This window comes from Protomyctophum parallelum (genome assembly GCF_964188405.1).
Source record: "Protomyctophum parallelum genome assembly, chromosome: 4".
In the NCBI taxonomy this organism is placed as follows: Eukaryota; Metazoa; Chordata; class Actinopteri; order Myctophiformes; family Myctophidae; genus Protomyctophum; species Protomyctophum parallelum.
The window spans coordinates 28,125,813-28,149,473 of NC_139700.1; the positions used below are offsets into that span (position 1 = coordinate 28,125,813).

At 42.8% G+C, this 23,661-nt stretch overlaps 1 protein-coding gene across 3 annotated transcripts in view; it reads left to right on the top strand.

Moving 5' to 3' along the window:
* Positions 1 to 23,661, top strand: part of cpt1ab (carnitine palmitoyltransferase 1Ab (liver)) — a 35,680-nt gene that overhangs the window by 8,501 nt on the left and 3,518 nt on the right. For 2 of the 3 annotated variants that reach the window (XM_083763905.1, XM_083763904.1), the window contains 15 exons: positions 1,916 to 2,087; positions 3,632 to 3,733; positions 4,820 to 4,957; positions 5,231 to 5,308; positions 8,586 to 8,693; positions 9,866 to 9,953; positions 14,723 to 14,918; positions 15,770 to 15,958; positions 17,012 to 17,117; positions 17,656 to 17,772; positions 19,142 to 19,306; positions 20,385 to 20,516; positions 20,674 to 20,826; positions 22,154 to 22,267; positions 22,727 to 22,819. In XM_083763905.1, the coding sequence (XP_083620031.1) occupies positions 1,916 to 2,087; positions 3,632 to 3,733; positions 4,820 to 4,957; positions 5,231 to 5,308; positions 8,586 to 8,693; positions 9,866 to 9,953; positions 14,723 to 14,918; positions 15,770 to 15,958; positions 17,012 to 17,117; positions 17,656 to 17,772; positions 19,142 to 19,306; positions 20,385 to 20,516; positions 20,674 to 20,826; positions 22,154 to 22,267; positions 22,727 to 22,819 (1,951 nt within the window). Of the gene's footprint in view, positions 1 to 1,915; positions 2,088 to 3,631; positions 3,734 to 4,819; positions 4,958 to 5,230; positions 5,309 to 8,585; positions 8,694 to 9,865; positions 9,954 to 12,374; positions 12,460 to 14,722; positions 14,919 to 15,769; positions 15,959 to 17,011; positions 17,118 to 17,655; positions 17,773 to 19,141; positions 19,307 to 20,384; positions 20,517 to 20,673; positions 20,827 to 22,153; positions 22,268 to 22,726; positions 22,820 to 23,661 lie in introns of all 3 variants that reach the window. The other variant, XM_083763906.1, reaches the window with a different exon arrangement.

A 23,661-nucleotide genomic window follows, 5' to 3' on the forward strand; every position in this document is an offset into this window, starting at 1 on the left:
AAAAAAAAAACACAGGCAAATAGTATAGGCGCATCGATAAAAGTTGGGATTTCACTAGTGGCATTATTCAGGCAATACTCAACAGATTGTTATAATTCCAAGTGATCTATAATCTGTGAAGTTTATATTTTCATTTGGGTGTAAGTAATGTTTTTATATGACTTATCAAACATGGTAGCCTATATTTAATGTCCACTGAGCTGTGGTGCGCTTGCCTACACTCTCAATGAAGTGAAGAAACTCGCCAGAATGTGAAGAAGAGTCGCCCCGGGTAAAAGTGGCGAGTCATTTAATAGAGAGAGGGATGGAGACAAGCAGTAGCAGCAGTACAACTTTCACAACAATAACAATAATAGCAGGTATACAAGTAGTTGAGCGCTGAAGATCTAAGGCTGGCACCGGGGGCAGTGCAGGGGGCCCAGGTAGGGCCGGGCCTTCATTTTCGGGCCTGTTGAGAACTCTACTAATAACTTTGGGGCAGGCCTGTCTAGAGTTTGAATGGACAGGTATCAGTCAAAAGGGAGACATTAAAGAGGAAGGATGGGTGGGGAAGGATCAGCATATGGAATGTCAGAACAGGTCAGGTTTTCATAGTAAATGCGATCTACCGTCGCAATGAGCTCTTTTTCTTTTTGGAACCCCCTGCTTCTACAGCTTACCTTTACTTTAGCTGCCAGCTCATTTTGTTTACGTTAGTAGTGTGCAGAGCATGTGAGCGGAGCGGAGCGGCCGATAATTCCGCTCTTCGCTCTCTGCGGCTTTTGTTACGCTCGCTCCGCGCTCACGTTCATCTCCCCCCACGCCGCTCCTCGCTCAGCGCTCACCTTCATTTACGCATGGAGCGCTCCCCGCTCCGTGCTCGCTCTGAGGCTACACTCAGATGCCCGCTCCGCTCAGCAGAAAGAAATGACGGGAGAAAAATAAAATGCTGTTTTCCTGAAATTGGCTAATTAAACCTGAAGGCCTTCGTTTCAGACCGCATGTTGCAGCAACATGCAGTCTTTTTTGGAGCATGATGTAAATTAGCCGTGCCGTGTGCATTGAGCGGCTCGGAGCGGAGGACAGTTCTCGCTCCGGAAGTCAATCTGACACATTTAAAAACCCGCTCCGCGCTCACGTCAAAATCCCCCCGCTCCGCTCCTCGCTCGCTCCGCGCTCCGCTCCGCTCACATGCTCTGGTAGTGTGTAATATATTCACTTGTACCAGACACATGCGCATACTGTACATGATGTCTGTGTTTCCTTTCTTATCAGTGGTGTTAGTGTATTATCCTTTGGTCAAGGGCTCTGTTTATGGAAGCATTGCTATTAATACGTACTCAGGAGCAGTCAATGTTCCACCTGATAGTATTTTGGTTTGGCTTAAGATATGAGTTTATTGCCGCGTTAGTCCTATAAAGCACTGTAAAACACACCATCAAGGCTTCCTCCTTGGTACACAGAGTATCACAAGATTGATTCATTATTTAGCATAAAAAATGAGTTTATTCCACTCTAGATAAATCACCCTCATTGTGCGATAATTACTTCCTCCTCTTTGAACGACTAGACAGACAGGCAGACAGACGCATGCACGGCCTGGTTTTTTAATGCAATGTTATTTTTTAAGGTTAAAGTGGTTAAATCTGTCTGTGGGGTTTACATATATTGAGCCAACGCAAAGTTGGCTCACAGGGGTGAGCCATTTATTAGATTTGCTAATACATTTATTATTAGCCATTTATTTATTATTAAGCCATTTATTTATGTATTAGTCAGGGGTCTGTGACTAATAAATATTAAAACTTTCTGGAAAGTATTGGCGATAAGTGGGCTTAAGTTGTTCTGGTTATAAGCAATGTTTGCGAACTCCTGCCCTGCCCGTGACATTTTTCCCCTTCCCTCTTTTCCCCCTCCCATCTTCTGTGGACTCCAGGCGCTACATATCCACAGACACCCAGAAGGTAGTAGGTGGCGTGCTGGTGGGCACGGGCCTGTGGGTCACCATCATCTTCATCATGAGGAACGCCCTGAAGTGCCTGCTGTCGTGGCACGGCTGGATGCACAGCCGCCACGGCTCTGTGTCCTGGGCCACTCGGATCTGGATTGTGAGACAAGGACCTTTTCATGTCAAGGACCCCCAAATTGACACTCATTAGCCCTGCGGACCCCCATTTGAAATTATATGCCAGGGACCTCCTTAAGAGAAGATTTTTACGGCTCTAGCAGTGATGCTCAACCCGTTTAATTTCAAGGATTTTAATGGGATTTCTATCTCTGTGACCCATTGTAAAATCAAAGTTAATTTAACTCTGAGTGTTTAAATGGAACCAAATTGACCCATTATTTTGCTGGGGACCCCCTGGCATTCCCTCAAGGACCCCTAGGCATTCCCCGACCCCACTTCGGGAACCACTGAGTTAGACCTCTGCTTTTTCAAACCGTTTCATGTCACAGACCCCCAAATGGAATTGCATTAGATTAGACCATGGACCCTCCCCATTTCAAATGATTCTGTCCTAGTGACCATATGGATTGATTGTAGTTGACAATGTGTAACATTACAGTACAAACTATATTATTCTTGGCAAATCTATTAGGGCTGTTAATATTGATCTTGTGAAGCACATCGTCTCGTTAATGGCTTAGTGTTTTAATAAGATTGCTACTTTCACTTTTTCCCAGTGTTTCGCCACACTATTCTACAGTACAATTTCACCACCGAGAAACCGCACTACTGATTTGTCTGGCTTTGTTCATAGATTGGACAGGGAGGCCAGACAGTTATGTCACTCTGTCTTGATTTGAAGTGTAGCCTAATACATTTAAATTAATTGAATTATCCTGTAATTAAACTACTCATGGTTTGGCTGGTGGACACTTGTCTTTGACCATTATCAGTGAAGCATTTATCCCCACTAGAAATGTAATTCCTCCTAGCATTACGTCATATAGTCTCTGGCCCCACCAATATTACAGTTATTGGATACAATTATCTTCCAATGGAGCATAATTCACTTTCGAATCAATTTTGAAGGCACGAGCATTATCAGAACGGAGCCATTGTCAGAACTGTGTACATCCACCTTTTGAGGCAGAGTAGGCCAATGTTCACATAGATCTATGTGTTTCAAAGACTTCTTGTGACTTGGAGAGGATGTATTAAGATTATCTTGTTGCCTTCATCACTTTATTATGTTAACAACGTAACCATAATAATAATAATAATCGAAATCAGAGTTTACAAGGTGTTCCTCAAAGTCATGCAGAAGTGCAGCAAATGTACATTTTGTATCTACGTTGGCTTATCTAACAAGGAAACAACTGATTATTGATGTGTGCCGATGTGTACGTCTCCAAGGAAGGACTATGTCCTGAGCTAGTGGTCTCGTTCAGTTTAACCCCCTGGTTAACAATTTACAATTAGGCATTTGGCAAACTCTTATCTGGAGTGATTTACAAGTGCACTGTGTGATCCCATACATTTTAGCTTAGTTTATATCCTTAAGGTCAGTGCTTCTAAAAAGGGTTGCCTGGGGACACCACTTTAAGCCTATATACATCAGGGGTCTGCCGGTCTGTGGTAAGATGCATGTATGTTGTCAAACACAGTGCTAATTTAACCCCTCCCCTCCCTGCTGTGCTCTTCCAGGTGTTGGTGAAGTTGTTCTCTGGCAGGAAACCCATGCTGTACAGCTTCCAGAACTCTCTGCCTCGTTTGCCTGTCCCTGCCGTCAAGGACACCTGCAGAAGAGTGAGTTCCACCTGTCCTCTCCGACAGTACTCCAGTACTCCAGTACTCCACCCACCACAATACAATACTCAAAGTAGCGATACTCCAAGTGAATGTTTCTCTGTCAAAAAGTGCTTGAGTCCTTCACACTTTAATAATACTTAAAGGTTCAAAAGCACAAAAAATACGTAAATATTCAAAAGTAAAAGTCATAACATCAATGCATTGCTGTATTGATATTAGATATTTTCTAAATGTATTGATGCGTTGTGCACTTGTAAATCAGCTATTCTCATTATTTGAAATTGGGTTTAAGAAGTTGATTTAGTACAATATTTGTCTTTGATATTGAGTGAAAGTCGGTAGTATCCATCAATGCAAATACTCAAGTTAAGTACATATAAAGTACTTTGTTACTGTCCACAACTGCCTGCAGGGAGAGGAAACATGTGAGCCATGTTTCGAAAAGAGCCTAGTCATCATATTGATTTAGCAACTCATCTTTTGCCCCTCTGCACTTCATTTCCCATTGTCTCTTTGAGGCATTCAATAGTTGTAAAAATGACAAATCATTTTGTCACGAGTAGGCTAATAACAGCCCATCAAAACAGGCGTCATTCCGTTTTTATTGGAAGATGTTGTGGAATTCAGTCTTGTGTTTTTCATGGCAGCCTTCTTGGCAGCCCAGCCTTCTTTTCCCGCTAAAGATGGACCTGGGTAATCTGATCACTTGTGTGATGACGACAACAAAGCTCTTATTTATAGAAACCAAACACTACTCTACTTGAGAATGTCCACAGCTCAACAGACATAAACAAGGTTCATGTTGAGCTTCTCAAACCCAAGCGTGTGATTAAACCATGTGAGATAAACTCAGTGTAGGAGGGGCGGGGCGGGGCAGGGGGGGGGGGGAATAAAAGGATATTGTTGCCTAGGGTATTAACAACTAAACACAAATCCGTCCAATTATCTGCCAAGAAAACAAAGCAGAGACATGGCCAGTTTTTCTGGCCGAGCTGCTCATCTGTCATTAAACCCATCGACGGTTGAGTTGAGCTCTTTGTGTTCAGCCCATTGTCTTCCAAGTAATTTAACGTGTTTTTGCAGTACCTGGAGTCAGCCCGCCCTCTGATGGACGATGACCAGTATGCTCGCATGGAGGGCCTGGCTAAGGACTTTGAGAAGAACCTTGGACCCAGACTACAGTGGTACCTCAAACTCAAGTCCTGGTGGGCCTCCAACTACGTAAGTTAGACACAGTTTATTTTCTTTGCGCCTAAATGCCACTGCCGCTGATACTTTGCTCACAGATTAGCGTTGAATATTGTTGGTGTCGGGCATAAACCTTGTAGCTCCATAATTTCAACGTTTTATATTGTTTAGGTAAATTATAAAATGAATGTAATATGTGTCATACTACAGTACAGTGTCACAATAAAGTAGCAAAAGTGACAGTGGTTTAGTCTGACTGACATGTGACTGATGGGGTCATGTTTCTCTTCTTGTTGTGGGTCCCAGGTCAGTGACTGGTGGGAAGAGTACATCTACCTGCATGGCCGTGGGCCCATCATGGTGAACAGCAACTACTATGCCATGGTAAGACCTCTCTCTCTAGATTTATGGCTGTTTTCACTGAATGAAGTCTGTGACTGTGTCATTATTACACTTTTCAGGCCGCGACCCCCCAAACTAATCATAATTTGAACTGGGGACCACATGTAGCAACTCATAATGTAATAGCAACTCATAATGTAATAAGGGCTCAAAAAGGCTCATAATGTAATAAGTTAAATGTAATAAAAACTCATAATGTAATAATCAGCTCATAATGTAATAAAATCATGAGCGCATAACGTAATAACAGATTTTTCAAAAAAAGACGTGTTACATTATGAGTTGCCTTAATAGGCAGCTCATAATGTAATAAAAGTTCATAATGTAATAATGGCCCATATTGGTGAGAAAAGTCTTACACTGTCATTGTTATTACCTCTGTTGACAAATGTAGACTTTCATATGGCCCATATAGTCTTACACTGTCATTGTTATTACCTCTGTTGACAAATGTAGACTTTCACCTTATTAAACTAATTAAACTAAAAATATGAAAAAATATGACTATTGACATACAAATAAAGGTGTATGTCAATCATGTAACATGTAAGGATAAAATGACTTAGGCCAATATCTGAACATGCCATTTTAACTTCTGCAGTAAGTGACTTAGGCAAAATGTTTTATTCCAATTATTTTTAATAAACCATGGTTTAGGGTCAGCCACAGAGTGTTTAAAATAATATCAGAGAACAAAGACATTTGACACTGAAGGGGAGTGAATGGGAGTGAATTTGGAGTGAATGGGAGTGGATTTGGAGTGAATGGGACTGAATGGGAGGTACTGTTACTATGGGAGTGAATGGGAGTGAATGGGAGGTACTGTTACTATGGGACTGAATGGGAGTGAATGGGACTGAATGGGAGGTACTGTTACTATGGGACTGATACTATGGGAGTGAATGGGACTGAATGGGAGTGACAGTCTCATAGTAACAGTACCTCCCATTCACTCCCATTCAGTCCCATGCACTCCCATAGTATCAGTCCCATAGTAACAGTACCTCCCATTCAGTCCCATTCACTCCCATTCTATTATGAACTTTTATTACATTATGAGCTGCCTATTAAGGCAACTCATAATGTAACACGTCTTTTTTTGAAAAATCTGTTATTACGTTATGCGCTCATGATTTTATTACATTATGAGCTGATTATTACATTATGAGTTTTTATTACATTTAACTTATTACATTATGAGCCTTTTTGAGCCCTTATTACATTATGAGTTGCTATTACATTATGAGTTGCTACAACCACATCCTGACAAGCACTTGGAATTGTAGGTATTTTCATTTAGTTTGACTCGGTTCCACAGATAAATATTGTGAAAATAGCCGAACCTCAAGCTCACAACGCCTCGCACTGCGAGCCGTTGTGAGCTTGTAGATATGTATCTTCTTGTTGCTGGCCTTAACCCCTGGCCTACAATTAACGGAAAAAACGGAATTAATCTAAAAATCTAAACCTCCCGTTCACGGAAAAAACTGAATGACAATTAATATCAGTTATCGGGGGGTCAAAAGAGCAAAAATTAATATTCTTTCGCTAATATCACTAATGTTGGATGTAATTTACCAAAAAACGGCCGAAATCCGCGTGATCGTGCGCTATCGTGCGCTATCGTGCACGCGCGCCGTCTCTATGTGCGTCGCTGTAAAAAATGTGATATTTTGCGATGTTTTGGGGTTGATTTGAGGTTAATGACTTAGATATGAAAAATATAGCATTAGCTTAGCAATCCGGACCAGCCAAGCTAGTGACTAGGGTCAAAATACTGCCGGATGTTGTTGATCGTTGAACCGGAAGTGACTTAGGAAGATCCGTCTATTTTGGCCAAAATCAGCATAATGGTGCTTTCCCGCCATCTGGTGGCAATTTGAGAGAATACACTAGGAATGAAAAATAAATAAAAAAACATCTCTTCAAACCACCAGATCTTTCTTGTATGTTAAAACGATTAATTAAAAATATGGCAACAAAAAAATTGGGATTGGCAGTCCAAGGGTGAAAATGAATGTGTGAACGCAGCATTATTGTGCCTTTATTCAGAACTTCCTAGGAGAGTATAGTGTGTGAGGAATGGGGCTACATTACATCACCAAAGTCCCCTGGAGGGCTCATTAGAATTGAAAACCCAGTACTAGCATGGGACTTGCTTGTCAGCTGGGTTGGTGTGTTTACACTTGCAGCGTTTTTTCCACCTTGACTTTTAATTTGTGCAATAAGAAGAGCTATGTGTGTGGAGAAGCCACCCACCCATAACCATAGCAACTGTCTTGCATTGAGAGCACTCTATTATGTCATCATCTGATGTGAGACGTTGTTTCTCTGTCTGTTCGTGTGTGAACGAGGCATGCAGACAGTAGACGGCACTGTAGCAGACCAGGCATGGGTCATTGTTCATGGAGACAGTGAGGCGTGCATGTGTGCGTGAGTGAGTGCATGCGTGCGTGAACGCGCAAATGCGTTCGTGAAGGTATTCATGCTAGTCTTTTCTTGTTTGTGTGGGACTCGTCTGCCAACTCAGTGACTGTAGCAAGGTTAAACACAACGACAGATTAGCACTCAGACTGGCAGTCCTTTAAGAGTGTTCAGGTGGACAACGTGGTTTGTGGAGGTCAGTGGAACAACTCGATCCCCACATGGTTGGAATAGCAGGACACATCGCAGGCCATGCTACTCATCTAACAGTAACAGAGGCTATCACGACACAAATCAGAACACGAACCTTCATTAATAGTAAGATTTTAATCTGACTCCCACGTTTCTTTAGATGTGTGTATGCCCACTCTTTGGCATTGAGCCAGCCAGCAATAAAAAGTACATGAACCTTGGTCATTATGTAACAAATTCTACACATCACTAAACACAAGTAAAGTCATCTCCGGCCTCCGGCTCGGTCCTTCTGAGGTAACTAGGGCTGTCCTTCCCTCATAGTCGAGGAATCGATTAATCACTCAGTTTGGTCTTAGATAGATACCTTTATTGATCCCGCAGCCAGTCGCCCAGAGGCAGCACTGCAGTTAACAGTTACAGGTAAAGAGAGTATAGAAACTAGAAAGTACCGTCGTATACAACAATACAAGGCAAGAAACATAAAACAAGAAGTGCCGTCAAAACAAGTAACAAGTAACTGTCCTGCACCATGCAGAAAAACAAAAGTGGGCTCTACTTGTACTCTCTCAGGAGTTCTGGGTTTTGTTTGAAATTAAAAGGTTTGAGAACCACTGAACTCAAAAATTAAATTTTTTCCTAGGACTTCCTGTATGTGTTCCCCACGTCCATCCAGGCTGCCAGAGCAGGTAATGCCATCCACGCCATTATGCTCTATAGAAGGAAGCTGGACAGAGCCCAGATCAAACCAGTGAGTACACCACTCTCTCTCTCTCTCTCTCTCTCTCTCTCTCTCTCTCTCTCTCTCTCTCCAGCTCTATATCTCACATTCATTTGATTAATAGCGCTGGGCAGTTAAAAACTAAATTATATAGAACGTTTTTTTAATAATCTCTGACCAATTTAATGTTGCTTAATCGATTCATCGAGAAGCAGATCTCTCTCTCTCTCTCTCTCTCTCTCTCTCTCTCTAGTTTGAAATGATCATGATTGTGATTTGAAGTCATATTGCCCAGCCCTAGCTCTGTCTGTCACATCCATTTGACTAGTATAAACGGCATCATTGTGCATGCCCTGTTGTAATACTAGTGTGTATTCAGTTGAATATGTTTTTTCGCTCACGTAGGAATGTGATGACGTCAGTGATGACGTCCTCATTGCCATTACCTCCCATGTTATTACGTTATGTATTTCCCACAGTTTGTATATCTGTCCATAGGTATACAAGGAGTGCTGTTATATCCCCTGTATGCTCGTTGTTTTCTTTGCTGCAGTGTGTTTTCTGGTCTGTGTTAACAGTTTGCATAATTATAGTGATTGGCACATTGCATGAGCGCTTTGTGCATGAAGGACTATTGATCATGAGGTCATGAATAGTTATGTGCATGTTTTATTGGATATTTCCCTCTGCCATGCTGTTACAAAGCCCCTCTACTTCATAACCCTTCTCCTTGCCTTCGTTGATTTGCCTGATGCTTAAATGAATGGACTGTAGATTCGCACACGCACACACAAACACACACACAGACACGCTCATGCACCACCGATGCAAATGTTGTAGTTCAATATTTGTCATGCATACTTAATCAACTTCACCCAGGCGTTCCTATTTTGGGCATACCTTCATATATGTGAAGGTTTTCAAAAGTAGTCCAAAATGCGACCGAATTATTCCAAATGTTGAATCTGCAAGCTTAGCATTGTGAAATACATACATTTTAGTATACATACGATACGGTATGTTTGTTTGTATACATACAAACATACAGTAAAATCATCATGATTTCTCTGTTGCATACAGTCATACATGTATCTGTATATGCACGGTGCATGCACACACACACACACAGGCACACCCTTTGCACTGGGTAAACATTGTCTCTTGTTTTACTTGTTTTGTTTCTTGCCTGGACGCTGCGTTAGATTTACTTGCTGGCCAACAAGGTTCCTCTGTGTTCGGCTCAGTGGGAGCGGATGTTTAACACCTCTCGCGTCCCAGGTTTGGAAACAGGTAAGAGGAGGGTCCGTCCACGCTCAGCCGTGACCCTCTGACACCCACCCCGTGTCCCCCAAACATCCAGCCAAATGGAAACCCTGACCTATAGGACTCGGTGTCAACCAGCATGGCCGTGAATAGAACCCACCTGTTTTGTTTTTTTGTTTTTTTAGGGGGGGCTAACCCCTCAGCCTAAATGTGACGAGCAAGAATAACTCTACTACTTCTGGGCGTGTTACCGATGATACTAATTAAGGCTCTGTTCATTTTGTGTGCAGTGGTTCTCAACCTTTTTAATTTCAAGGACCCCCATCACTCTAAGAGTGTATGAGAGTTACGGGTCCATTTGGTTCCACTGTACACTCTGAGTTACACACCCGTACGGGGCCATTTGCAACCCACTCAAGGACATTTTGGCCCAATTCCAATCCGCTCCCTTGCTGACTCAATGAGCCCTCACTGACTTAAGTCTGCGAGGGCTTGAGGGCTGTCCCATTTGAAATCGGTAAGGGTGCAAGCAGACCTAGGATTCCATGCGTGGACAAAAGAAGCTGTCTGCCGGGGTCTCTTCCCAGGTTTTTAGACAGCTGGTGGATGGAAATGAAGCTCCACCCACGCGGCAGAATGCAGCTGGGGCAAGCTTTTCTGGGAATCTGGCCGACGCGGCAATCTGCTGCAGACAGCTTCTTTTGACCGTGCATGGAAGTTTAGGTGTGCCCAGGCTGTGAGTCAGTGAGGGCTTAGCCCCACCCCTCTATGCACCCTTTCCGTAAATCAGCATCGATGCTGACTCTGGCCCAATCCCAATCGCCTCCCTCAAGTCCTGAGCCCTGAACCCTCATTGACTTTAGTGACGTCAGCAGTAAAGGTGGTTGCACACTGGGCGCGTTTTTCGGAAAACCGATGGAGAAACGCAGCTAGAAATCCTAAGGCTGCAAGGGCCCCAAATTGTTGTGAAAGAAATGGGACAGCACTTTGAAGATGAGTCCGCCATTCATGACACTTTGCATCACTTTATAAAAACTGTCCTTATTCACAGCCAGTGTCTACAATATGCTTGGCCGATTTAAATATGTCTATCATGTCTATTTTAGTATTTAAGCTGATCGTTTTATTATTAGTTTTATAAATACACTTTCCTGTGTGATAGGGGTTGTAATATTCATAATATTCATTATAAATGGCATTTCCATATTCTTTTACTTTGCTCATTAGTCATTTCTCATCATGTTTCCCTTATTTATATTATTATTATTATTGTTATTGTTATTAAATATATATATATCCTTCCATTCCATCTCCCTTTGAGAACAGTGAGAAAGCACTATTGTGCACAATAGTGCTTTCTCACTATATAATAATAATAATAATAATAATAAGGGAAACATGATGAGAAATTACTAATGAAGTACTAATGAACTAAGTATAATAATATGGAAATGCAATTTATAATGAATAATATTACAACCACTATCACACAGGAAAGTGTATTTATAAAACTAATAATAAAATGATCAGCTTGAATACTAAAATAGACATAATAGACGTATTAATAGGCCAAGCTGAGATGGACATGAAAACATGTAGGCCTACATAAAGGCCTACTTATACCGAAAATATGCAGATCATGGGTGTATGTTTGATTGCATATTTCTGTATTCTTGGTTATCTCATGCTAAAATCTGCTGATGCCTATATGATTTTATTTTTGTTGAAATAATAAATAGGGTAGGCATAAAAAAAGCCTCTGCTTCAGCCTACATCTTTTTGTTGTTACATACAGTATATGTTTAAAGCGCTAGCTGTAAATAAGGACAGTTTTTGTTTTATGCAAGCCTTGCAGCCTCTCACCGGTGACCCTCAAGCACTTACAGTTGACGTCACTAAGGTCAATTTGGGTTCAGGGCTCAGGGCTTAGAGTGAACCAACACGCACAATAGCAGCACCCTGACTCTGTTTGAACGGAACAGAGCCTTCATTAGTATCAGTGGTAACACCTGCGAAGGAAGTAGGGCAGAGGCCCAAGTTCTTTCCAAAATGGCATGTGTGTATAGAGCCCATTCTGCTTTTGTTTGCAGACACATTTGAGGCCAAAACAATTGGGCACTTTAATTTCACTATAAAAGCGTAAGGTTATTTGAAATTCTCCGTCTGCTCTCAGGGCTCTGCTGTTGGCATCGAGGTGGGTTTATGGACCCCTCCTCCTCCTCCTCCTCCTCCACTCACATTCCCCACCCTTTAGGACTGCTTGTCAACCCAAACCCATTCTCCTCCTCCTCCTCCTCCTCCTCCTCCACCCGCGCCGCTGTCCCTCTTTTTGTTTTTAGGTGTGTGTCCTGTCCTCTGCTGCTCTCCTGGTGGGGTGGGGTGTTTTTTTTTTAGGTTTCAGTTGTCATCTTCTCTTGTGTTTGACTCCTCTCCTCTTTTGCCTTCCAGCTCATGCTCCTCCACACTATCCCCATGTGCTCATCCCAATACGAGCGTATGTTCAACACCAGTCGCACCCCAGGTGTAGACACAGGTAGCAGCACCACCGCCTCATTCCTACCCTCCACCCCAACACCTTTTTGCACGTTGCGTGCGCCCTCTCTAAAATTGAGATTGATCCGATCTCTCTAAATGATAATAATAATAATGATGCTGCATGCACACTGGTCCGTATGGACATGATGACAAGTACTGATCTTGGTATGTGAATGAAACATAGCCAGGAGTGCAGGAACACAAATGTCTGATTTTATACTTACCGGTAATTATGCCGCCGGTGTCACTTGCCGAAAATATATATCTACGAGCAGTGACTTGTAGATCAGTGACTAAGTAGAACTCATACTAGAGATGTGCAGCCGTGCAGGGGAGGCTTACTGTAGCTCTTGTCACTGCATAATAGGCTGGTGAAAGCTAAGGAGGTTTTAAGCTAGGATAATATTCAGTAGTAGTATTGGATCGTTTATTTTTAATTTATTCATTTAAAACATAAACGCTACAAGACACTATTTAGAAAAGGATGCAGAAACACAACAAAATAGCAGGATAATATATGTACACACAAGTTATACAAAGGGAAAATAAGTAATACTGTATAACTTCATTATAAAAATAGCATTTAATTTTGGTGTTTTAATCCAATAATCACAAAAGCGGTTTAATTACCTTCTAGACTAATCTATCCATTTTGATTCTTAAAAGATTGTTGAAAGATAGACCCCTACTGTATCAGATAGTAATTTTTGTATTCAGTATTTGCTTACAACTATAGCATTAAATCTTCAGGAGAAATGTGCTCATGGATTATGCCTTTTAGGAACTGTGTGTTGAATATTTTTAAACAAGTTTAGACACTGAGAGGGAGATTGCTGCCCTCTGCTGTCAATAGTATGCACAGCATATCATTTCATCCTTAGGTTGTATGACAGTCTCACATCGAGCTCTGAGAGAAGAGCATCTCAACCAGTTTTCACTGTTTCTTAGTTAAAAAACAAACATAAATAAGCCATAATTCCAGTTATTTGCTCAGCGATACTTTATGCAATAAAAGGATGATAGGCATAACATCTGCAATCCAAGGAATCTGAAAGGTGGCAACACAGTTACCCTCAATCTTAACTTTGTCAGTTATATCTGGCTTTTTTATAGTTGAGACTTATTTTTATTATTTAGATTGCTGACGGTTAGCTCAACTGTCCAGACACCTTGAAATAGGCCCTGAAGCTGCAAATCGCTGGGTGCCCCCCGGGCGTTCGGGGGGTTAAGTGAAAAACTTTCCGCAGCTTTTTTTTCCCCCTGTCCATTTTTTTATATATTTTTTATAATTTTCTCTGCACTCAGCCCCCCTGACTTGTATTCCAGGTGAACCTACATTGGCGGCGGGGCCTTTACAGTAAGATGTACAGTACAGGCTAAACATTAACCTGGGTGCGAGCTCGTTGTGCTTGGGGGCCAAACTGTTCTATTAACATAGACATTCTTTTCCTGTCATACCTGTAACAGGGCAAATGGTTGTTTGAAGCCTTGGGGCATCGCACAAAATAGTATGTGTAACAAACAAATAAACGAACAAAACATTTCTGTTTTGGCTCTGAATGATGCTCCTCAAACAATCATTTGTACCACCAACCCATTGTATTCCAAAACCCATTTCCCAAATCGCTCTACATCCATCACCCTCTACCCTGCCCATGTTAAGGTGGATTGGTTAGTCTAATCGTTACCTACTGTTTTTTATTTACTTTTTATGTTTTGTTTTTTGAAATTAATATCAGTAAAAGTGGCATAACACTTGATGGAAAATGGCAATATCACAATGTGTCATTGCTGTTCTATCTCCAACTTTGATGATCAAAGTATTCGGTACCAAAGTCTTGTTCATTGACTGTGGTGTGAAATCCTATGACATCAGCATCTCGTCGTTGTCCGACAGAAACCTAATATCTCCATGTTTTGACTTCTTAGGTAAATCAATGGCCTACTTTTCTTTCATGAATAGTTTTTTTGTAAATATTGAACCGATGAAAAGTTTAAAATAACAGTTTTGGACATACAGGGTTTATACCTGACAGCGACGATATCCTCTCAGATCCTACCCCATATATAGTACCTCTTGATTCTTCATTCTTCTTCGGGTCCTTGTACTGTCAGCGTAATTTTGATTAAGCTTCATTCACACATTAGTTCCAGGACCAGGAGAGTTAGGGGCGGAACAAGAAAATAATGAAAAGTGCATCCTGCCCCTCCACCCTCCCCCCACGTCTTCCTCCACCTACTTGTTGTCTTTCTGTCGCCAGACGTCATTCAGCACGTGAACGAGAGCAAGCACATCGCCGTCTACCACAAGGGCCGATACTTCAAGGTGTGGATGTTCTACGACGGCCGGCTGCTCCTGCCGCGGGAGATCGAACAGCAGATGGCCAGGATCCTGGCGGACGAGTCGGAGCCCCAGGCCGGCGAGGAGACGCTGGCCGCGCTCACTGCTGGAGAAAGGTGCGGGAGACAGTCATGAATTACATTTACTTGAGTGCTGTACTTAACTTACCATCAGTGGTGGACAGTAACAACATACATGTAGTAATTGCTCACTGGTCACTTCGGAATGAAAGCCAGGCTTTCCTCCACGCACAGATGCTTCATTCAAATTCATACGAGTTCCGCATCATGCTGTTGGGTCTGTACTTTTGGTGACCTCGCTGAATCAACAGTGATATTGATTAATGATAGATTAATCTTCCCCAAGGGGAAACACAGACGACTGTAAGTCTTTGGTGTTGTGTTTCCCCTTGGGAGCCATTAACTATGAAGAGGGATAATGAGGTACATGATGGTCACTCGGCTCAATAGACTAATTGCAGGGAATTAACAGCTGTTCATTACAGTAACGAGTCATGCTTACTGTGAGTTCTTTGTTTTTTCCTGGGCGGCAGTGGCTCAGCGGTAGAGTGACCGGATGTTCCCAGTTCGAACCTGGGCTCCCCCAGAGTTAGTGTGTCGAAGTGTCCTTGAGCTAGACTCTGAACCCTTAATTGCTCCCGATGTGCAGGTTGGTGCCTTGCATGGTTTCCTCCGGCATCTGTGTGTGAATGGGTGAATGTAATGGATAAAGGTGCACCATTTATTCCAGCATTATGCATTATACACTTTATGTTATACTGCTCATTATTGATGGCATTTATTTGAGTGCAATATCTTTTACCTTGCTATATCTACAGTACTTTTCTTGCCCTGTAACCTTAACTGCTGTGCTGCCTTTGGTGACTGAATTTCCCCCCCACAGAATCAATAAAAGTCTCTTCATCTTATTGCTGGCTGGTTTACTGTTCTCTGTTAATGCCTCGCAGAACTCCGTGGGCCAAAGCTCGCGACGAATACTTCGGCCGCGGTAAGAACAAGCAGTCTCTGGACATCATCGAGAAGGCGGCCTTCGTCGTGACCCTGGACGACACAGAGCAGCGCTATGAGGTGGACAACCCCGTCAAGTCGCTGGACTGCTATGCCAAGTCATTGCTGCATGGAAAGTGCTATGACAGGTACGTCTGTGGTCCCTCTCAACTGGATTTGATCAGTGGTGGAAAAAAGTACTTGAGTAAAAGTATCAATACTGCACTGTTATGTAGAAATACTCTGTTACAAGTAAAAGTCCAGAATTCAACATTTACTCGAGTAAAAGTACAAAAGTATTGGTAATAAAAAGTACTTCAAGTACAAAAAGAAGAAAATACTCATTATGCATTATTGAAAATCTACAAACTCACAATGCGTTGCTGGACACGGTCCTTGAGGGCGTCCCCAGCTAATATTAATTGATGTAGCATCAAAATCTGTTTAACTACTTCAACCCTATTTTATACTTCGGCTATCCCAAAACAGCTGATCTACAAGCTCACAAGACGTCATATCGTGATGCACTGTGAGCTTGTAGATCAGCTATTTTTGAAACACTTTGAACAACAATAACCAGTAAGACGCCTGGCCATATATGGAGCGTGTCTTGAGTGTACAGGGCTTGATGACGTCAGATCAACATATGGAATGTCAGAACATATATGGAGATCTAAGGGTGGCAGCAGGGGCAGTGTATTGAGTGTACAGGGTTTGATGAGGGCCCAGGTAGGGCCTGGCCTTAATTTTCGGACTGGTTGAGAACTCTAGTTCTCTCTAGCCGACTGCCGGGCGCGGCTGCACAAATAACTTTGGGGCAGGTCCGTCTACAGTTTAAATAGACAGGTATCAGTCAAAAGGGAGACATCGAAGATGGGGAAGGATCAACATCTGGAATGTCAGAACAGGTCTGACATAATATCCATATACTAATATTGATGACATCAGGGATCTCCATACAGTATATGGGCTTAATTGTGACAGCAGGTCGCATTTACTATGATATGATCCCTGATTTACTATCATCCCTGATGATGTCATAGTGATGTCACGAGACCCGGGCACAATATGGGACGTGACAAATTCAGTGACAAAAATTGTGAACTACGACCTTTGGTCGCAATTAAAATGAACATGAAAATGTTTGAGAAGCCTTGTCGCTGGCATACAGTATGGTTCAAAATGAGCTCTTTCTTCTTCAGATGGTTTGATAAGTCCTTCAACCTCATCGTGTTCAAGAACGGTACTATGGGACTGAATGCAGAGCACTCATGGGCCGATGCGCCAATCATTGGACATCTCTGGGAGGTATGTGGTCACTACTTCTTGTCTAATAAACTAGTTTGTAGGCCTTTTTTTTTTAATCACGATTATTTGAGATAATCACCTTTTTTTGGTATAATAATCGTCATAATCATTTTCATGAAAAAATTTCAAACATTTTCTAAATTGTGGAAATAGTAGATCTACAAGCTCAAAACACATGGCAATTGAGCGAGGCTATTTCCACTATTGTTATTATACTTACTTTAAAAGTATGCAATTAAATTGTTAACCGCAATTATTTGAATTGACAGTCCTCTTGTGTTATCATTTTAGCAGAATCTTGTATTAGTAGTATTAAATCAATCGATCAAGGCCCGGGTCGCCGGCGTAATTCTGTGTATTTTGTGTCACCGCTGAGCTTTGCATTTGTATTAATTTTGAAGCACATTGAGTCTTGGGCTTGTCGTATGAATCGTGCTGTATAAATAATAATTCCACTTGACTTGACTTGCCCTATCAGGGCAACAATATAAACCATATAAACAAGCATATAAACTAAACACACCTTTGTGTGTTTCAGCATGTGCTTTCCATGGACCCCATCAAACTGGGATACACTGAGGAGGGTCACTGCCACGGGGAACCCCATCCCGCCCTGCCTGGTCCCCAGAGGCTCCAGTGGGACATCCCTGCTGAGGTATAGGGCAGTGCTTTTCATCCCAATAAAATATCAAGGCCCATTGTTTATTGGGTATTTGAGCCACGGACCACCATTTGATGAGATCAAGGGCTCCATTTTCGTCACCGCTAAACCCCTTATCCCTAAACTAATCTACATTGACACGTTGTGAGCTTGTAGACTGGCCATTAAAAAAAATGTTTTGCAAAATAGTAAAAAAAAGCAAAGAAGTTTAGGGATAAGGTGTTTATTGGTGACGAAAATGGAGCCCTTAGCCTCTCAGATCCAAAACTAACAAATATTTTGTTGTCGTTGGACAAGATTCTGTCCACAATTCCATTCTGTATTGATGGTGGTATACCATTAGGAGAGATAACAGGCAAACGTTGAATTGTGTGGACTTTAAATTAAGCAATGCAGATGTGTAACAATAATTTAACTCTTGAGATTGTAAAACTATTTGGTTAATTCATTTTACACTCTCAAGAGTTAAAGATCTATAAGGGCCCATTTGGTTAGCAACTCTCCATCATTTAGCTGGGGACCACCTGGAACCCCCTCAAGGCCCACTGGTGGTCCCCGGACCACTGGTTGAGAACCACTGGTATAGGACACTGCTACAACAACAACAGCAAAGTAACCAAGTACCTGTATACTCAAGTACTGTACCTGTATACTCAGGTACTGTACCTGTATACTCAAGTACTGTACGTAAGTGCAAGTTTGGGGTTTTTGCACTTTTTCCAATGATTTATTTACTTCTAACTCAACCACATCTCAGAGGCAAATATTGTACTTTCGACTCACTGCAGTTATTTGACAGCTTTGGTTACGAGTTACTTTGCATATTTAGATTAATATTTAAAAAGCATACGTTAAGTTAACCAGTTTGATGATACTAGGTTTTTTTTAATACAGTATTTCTATATTGTGGTATGGCTAAAATGTGAGTACTTCCAGCACTGCTAGAATTATGTAGACCTTGGTTGCCCTCTGCTGGTAGGTTTAGCTATGTGCATGACTGTTAAGTAAATGATGTAAGTGACCTGCAAGTCTAATTAATCCAATTAGACCTAACAAGTCTAGTTAATCAATTAATTTAAAGCAGTAGTTCTCAAAATGGAAATGTCAGAATACAGCAATGTATTAATAATATCAAACCCCCGAATGCTGTTGTTTCCTTCTACACCACCAAACCTCTTTGCCAGAAAACAACAGATCTACAAGCTCACAATGTGTCACGTTGCAACGCGTTGTGAGCTTGTAGATCTGTTATTTTCTGCCGCATGTCTCACTCAGAATGGGGGGGCGTTGGAGAGTTCACGTGGTGTAACCATGGGTGTAACGCCTCTCCCATTACGCCACCCTACACCTCTGCCCTCCACAGTGCCAGGAGGTGATTCAGAGCTCTCTGACCTTGGCCAGGAATCTGGCGGACGACGTGGACTCTCACATCATCCCCTTTAACGACTTTGGCAAGGGCCTGATCAAGAAGTGCCGCACCAGCCCCGACGCCTTCATCCAGATCGCCCTTCAGCTCGCCCACTACAGGGTATATGCATGGAGACACACACACACACACACACACACACACACTAGGGCATTAACGACTTGAGATTTTTCCCAGTCGACTTGTCGGACAGTAATTTATCGGGTGGAGCTGCCGCGCGCTCAAATACGGAGCATGTCAAACATAGCACTGCGCATTCAGTGGCCTCTCCAATATGACACAGTCACAGTGCATGTATCATCTATATCAGAGGTTCCCAAACACCGGTGCCGGTCCGCGGGACACGTGGCACTGGTACGCAAGAGGGGAATTCTAAGTTTTGCGTCGTTTAAAAATGTCCAATCTTTGTATCTTTAGCAGCAGCAGCTGTAGGCTATTTTGTGACGATCGCATTAATGAAACCAAACGCTACACGCGGTTCCGGTACAGGATTATTATTTCATGTGAATCATGTCAAAATGAAAAGATGATGTTATCCAGGTAAAGTAGTGGTATTGGCACACAGCGCAGCAGCAGCACCGAGAACACAATGAGAGATATGACATTATTATTCTCCTCCTCCTCCTCCTCCACAACTCGATAACGTTCTCATTTGTTACTCATTTTCTGAGCCATGCAAATAAACAACAACCCGCACTGACCGGAGACGGAGAGGTTCATGTGCGCTGCGCGTAAAGCTTAGCCAGAAACAGACAGTCATTGCGTCAGCATGCATGTAGCCTCGGGAACCCAGACGTTATATTTCCAGCACGGAGGTGAGGGGGATATCGTTTGGTGGTAACGTTTGCGTGCTTCTATCTGTTACTTCTCTGACACAGCGCAGTTCAAACAGACTTCAGCCAGTCTCAATAGTGGGACACCGCGCGCTGAGAGCCACATTTTTAATTAAGGGCGCGTTCTGAATGCAATGAAAAAAGGGGAGAAAAAAAAAAGAAAAAAAAGCTCAACTTTCGACTCGCGCTGCTGCGAGTCGACTCGTGACTCGTTTATCGATAAATCGATAAATCGATTTTTTGATGAATGCCCTAACACACACACACACACACATCGTTAGAATATGGAGATAGGTGACGATATCATGCGCTTATATTAACTGGGCGGGTGGGTTTCCTTGCTACAGGACAAGGGGAAGTTCTGCCTGACGTACGAGGCGTCCATGACCCGTCTGTTCAGAGAGGGCCGCACGGAGACGGTGCGCTCCTGCACCATGGAGACGTGTGCCTTCGTCCGCTCCATGCTCAGAGACGAGACGGTAAGCCTCTTTCTGCCCACAAGCATCACCGCATCTCCCCTGTCTGTAGCCGTCGTGACCAGTGTTGTTTTTGTCGACTAAGACGAAGAACCTTCCTCTTTGCTGTCACACCATCATCATCCTCATCCTCTCTTGTGTTTTGTGTGTGACTCTACAGAGAGAAGAGCGCATGAGGCTGCTGAAGGAAGCGGCAGAGAAGCACCAGAACATGTACCGTATGGCCATGACGGGGATGGGCATCGACCGCCACCTCTTCTGCCTCTACGTCATCTCCAAGTACCTCCAAGAGGACTCTGCGTTCCTGAAGGAGGTACAGTGCACTGCTACTATACTGGTTGCTGCTGAAGCTACTCATCTGGAATATGTACAAAATACAATCCAACTTTATTTTTTAGAGCGCATTTCAAAACGTTGACCAGTGCTGCACAGTAGGCATAACAACAATATATACATAAGGCAATACAATAACACAAGAACACAGAATACAATTAAACAAGAATACAAATACCAATCAGATGTTAAAATCCAAGGAATGAAAATTAGTTTTAAGATGGGTTTTAAAAAAGGGTTGTGTGGGAGCCAGCCTGACATGTCTAGGTAGCTGTTTCTGACTATGTGGCTTAGGGACAACAAACAGCAATTTGTCAGCTGACCTCATTACAAAATGTAATATACAATAACTTCTGAACTATCCTACATACACTTTTCTGTCCGTTCACAGTCACTTTGTCACTCTGTTCCGCACGGTTCTCCTCGGAGGCTTGAGCAAATCTCAACTTGCACATGGGCATTGACCATTAGCATGTGCACACTGAAAAGAAGCCTGTTTTTCACTTCCCCAAGATATAAGCTGTTTAATACGCATGACCCACGAATGGATGGACCAGCTCCATTACTTTTTTTAGCAATATTTTGAAAATAATACCCACATTTTTCACCGATTTTGCCCCCCATGATATCTGTTTTTCTTTTTTGTGACTAACATCTGTACGTTGTCCTCATTTAACTTGTTGACGTGTCTGCCCCGAGATACTTCCAACAAGTCTTGTTCACGAGTGAGGGGAGGACAGAGAAGGCGATCAGCCAGAGAATCGGAGCAGCAGGGGCGGTATTGCAGTCGCTGTACTGCACTGTTGTGACAAAAGAGAGCTGAGCCAGAAGGCAAAGCTCTCTGTCTACCGAGCAATCTTCGTTCCTACTCTCACCTATGATCATGAAGTGAGGGTCATGACTAAAAGAATAAGGTTGTGAATACAAGTGGCCAAAATGAGTTTTATTCGTTGGGTGGCTGGCATCTCCCTTAGAGATAGGGTGAGAAGTTCAGTTCTCACGAGAGAGACTCTGAGTAGACTTCTTCGCCTGGAAAGGAGCCAGCTTAGGTGGTTCGGGCATCTGGTTATGATGCCTCTTGGGCGTCTCCCTATAGGGAGGTCCTCGAGGCACGTCCCACTGGGAGGAGACCCCGGGGCAGACCAAGGCCAAGTTGGAGGAATCGACTCACTAGCCTTGGTAATATCAATTTTGGGGTCCTTAACATGAAAATGTATGCGAATCGCTGTGCCTAAAGACCCTGTATGTATGTGTGTGTGTGTGTGTGTATGTGTGTGTGTGTGTGTGTGTGTGTGTGTGTGTGTTAGGTGCTGTCAGAGCCGTGGAGACTGTCCACCAGTCAGACTCCTCTCCAGCAGGTGGAGCTGTTTGACCTGGTCAAATACCCAAACTACGTGTCCTCTGGAGGCGGCTTCGGTCCGGTGAGTTTCACCCCAACACTCCTCCTTGACCTTTGACCTTCACATCATCACCACCACATGGATTCAAGTTCTCAGTAAAGCCAGGATGAATATTACCAAACAATCATCATTTTACCCTCTTCAGATCCTCTTTTAATCCATGTCATCATCATCATCTGTTCATGACATTCCAATATCTCTCTCCCTGTTTCCTGTCACGCTACACGCTACTGTCATCTATTCTAAATAAATCCCCAAAAATGTGTTATTGGTTGATTTGGTTCCCATCCTGTCAACATTTTAACATTTCATTCATTAATTGATGTCATATATATATATATATATATATATATATATATTATATATACACACACACACACACACACACATACGTACTGGGGGGGGGGGACGCACTGTCCCTGTCGCACTGTCCCTGGCTCAACCTTCCAACCTTCTTCCTGTCTTCCTCATGCCCACCAGGTGGCTGACGACGGCTACGGCGTCTCCTATATCATCGTTGGCGAGAACCTCATCAACTTCCACATCTCCAGCAAGCACTCCAGCCCAGAAACTGTAAGTGTGGCGTTTTCTTTCCTGTCATGCCTGCTTCTTACGCCACGGTTTTGCAGGAGGCTAGCCGTATAGGACAGTAGTTCTCAAAGTGGGGTCCTTGTGGGCCTTCCATGGGGTCCCCAGCTAAATGTGTTCATATAGCATAACAATGTGTTCTACAAATGTAACCCTATATTTGGTACATCGGCCACCAGCTCACAACCTGTCGCTGGTGGGTCTCTCAAAATGTGGATCTCTCAAAATAAGTGGCGATCTCAATGAGGATCTCTGACACGCCGTTCCCAGATGCTGCTGTCGGGCAGAAACCTTGAATCTCCATATTTCAACATTTTCCTTTATTTTTATTTTTATGAACACAACAGTGTCACAAAATTATCAAAAAGAGAAGATCTACTATTGTTGACTATTTTTGGAAGTGAAAGCGGTTTAAGTGTGTGTATGGGTTTTATAAATATTGAATCAATGAAATGTATCAACAAGAGCTTGTGAGTATACATTGGATCGGCCCCTGACAGTACAGCAGTGGTTCTCAAACATTTTTGTGCCAAGGACCCCCAAATGATAATGTATTTGGCCGCGTGTAACACCCGGGATTCAAACTCGGGTCACGTAAAAGTCCAACATCTTAACCACTAGACCAAAGGCATATCCCCATGGACTGGGGGAGATATTAGACTTTTGAGACCATCAGGCAGAGGCTCTGAGCCACTCTCCTCCCACGTGGAAACCCGATCCAGGTCACGGCACCAATGTAACACATTTGAGGCTTTGAGACACACACGAACCCCCACATTTGACACATACTCTCTCTCAGTTTCTAGTCTATTGTTTCAGCTTTCACA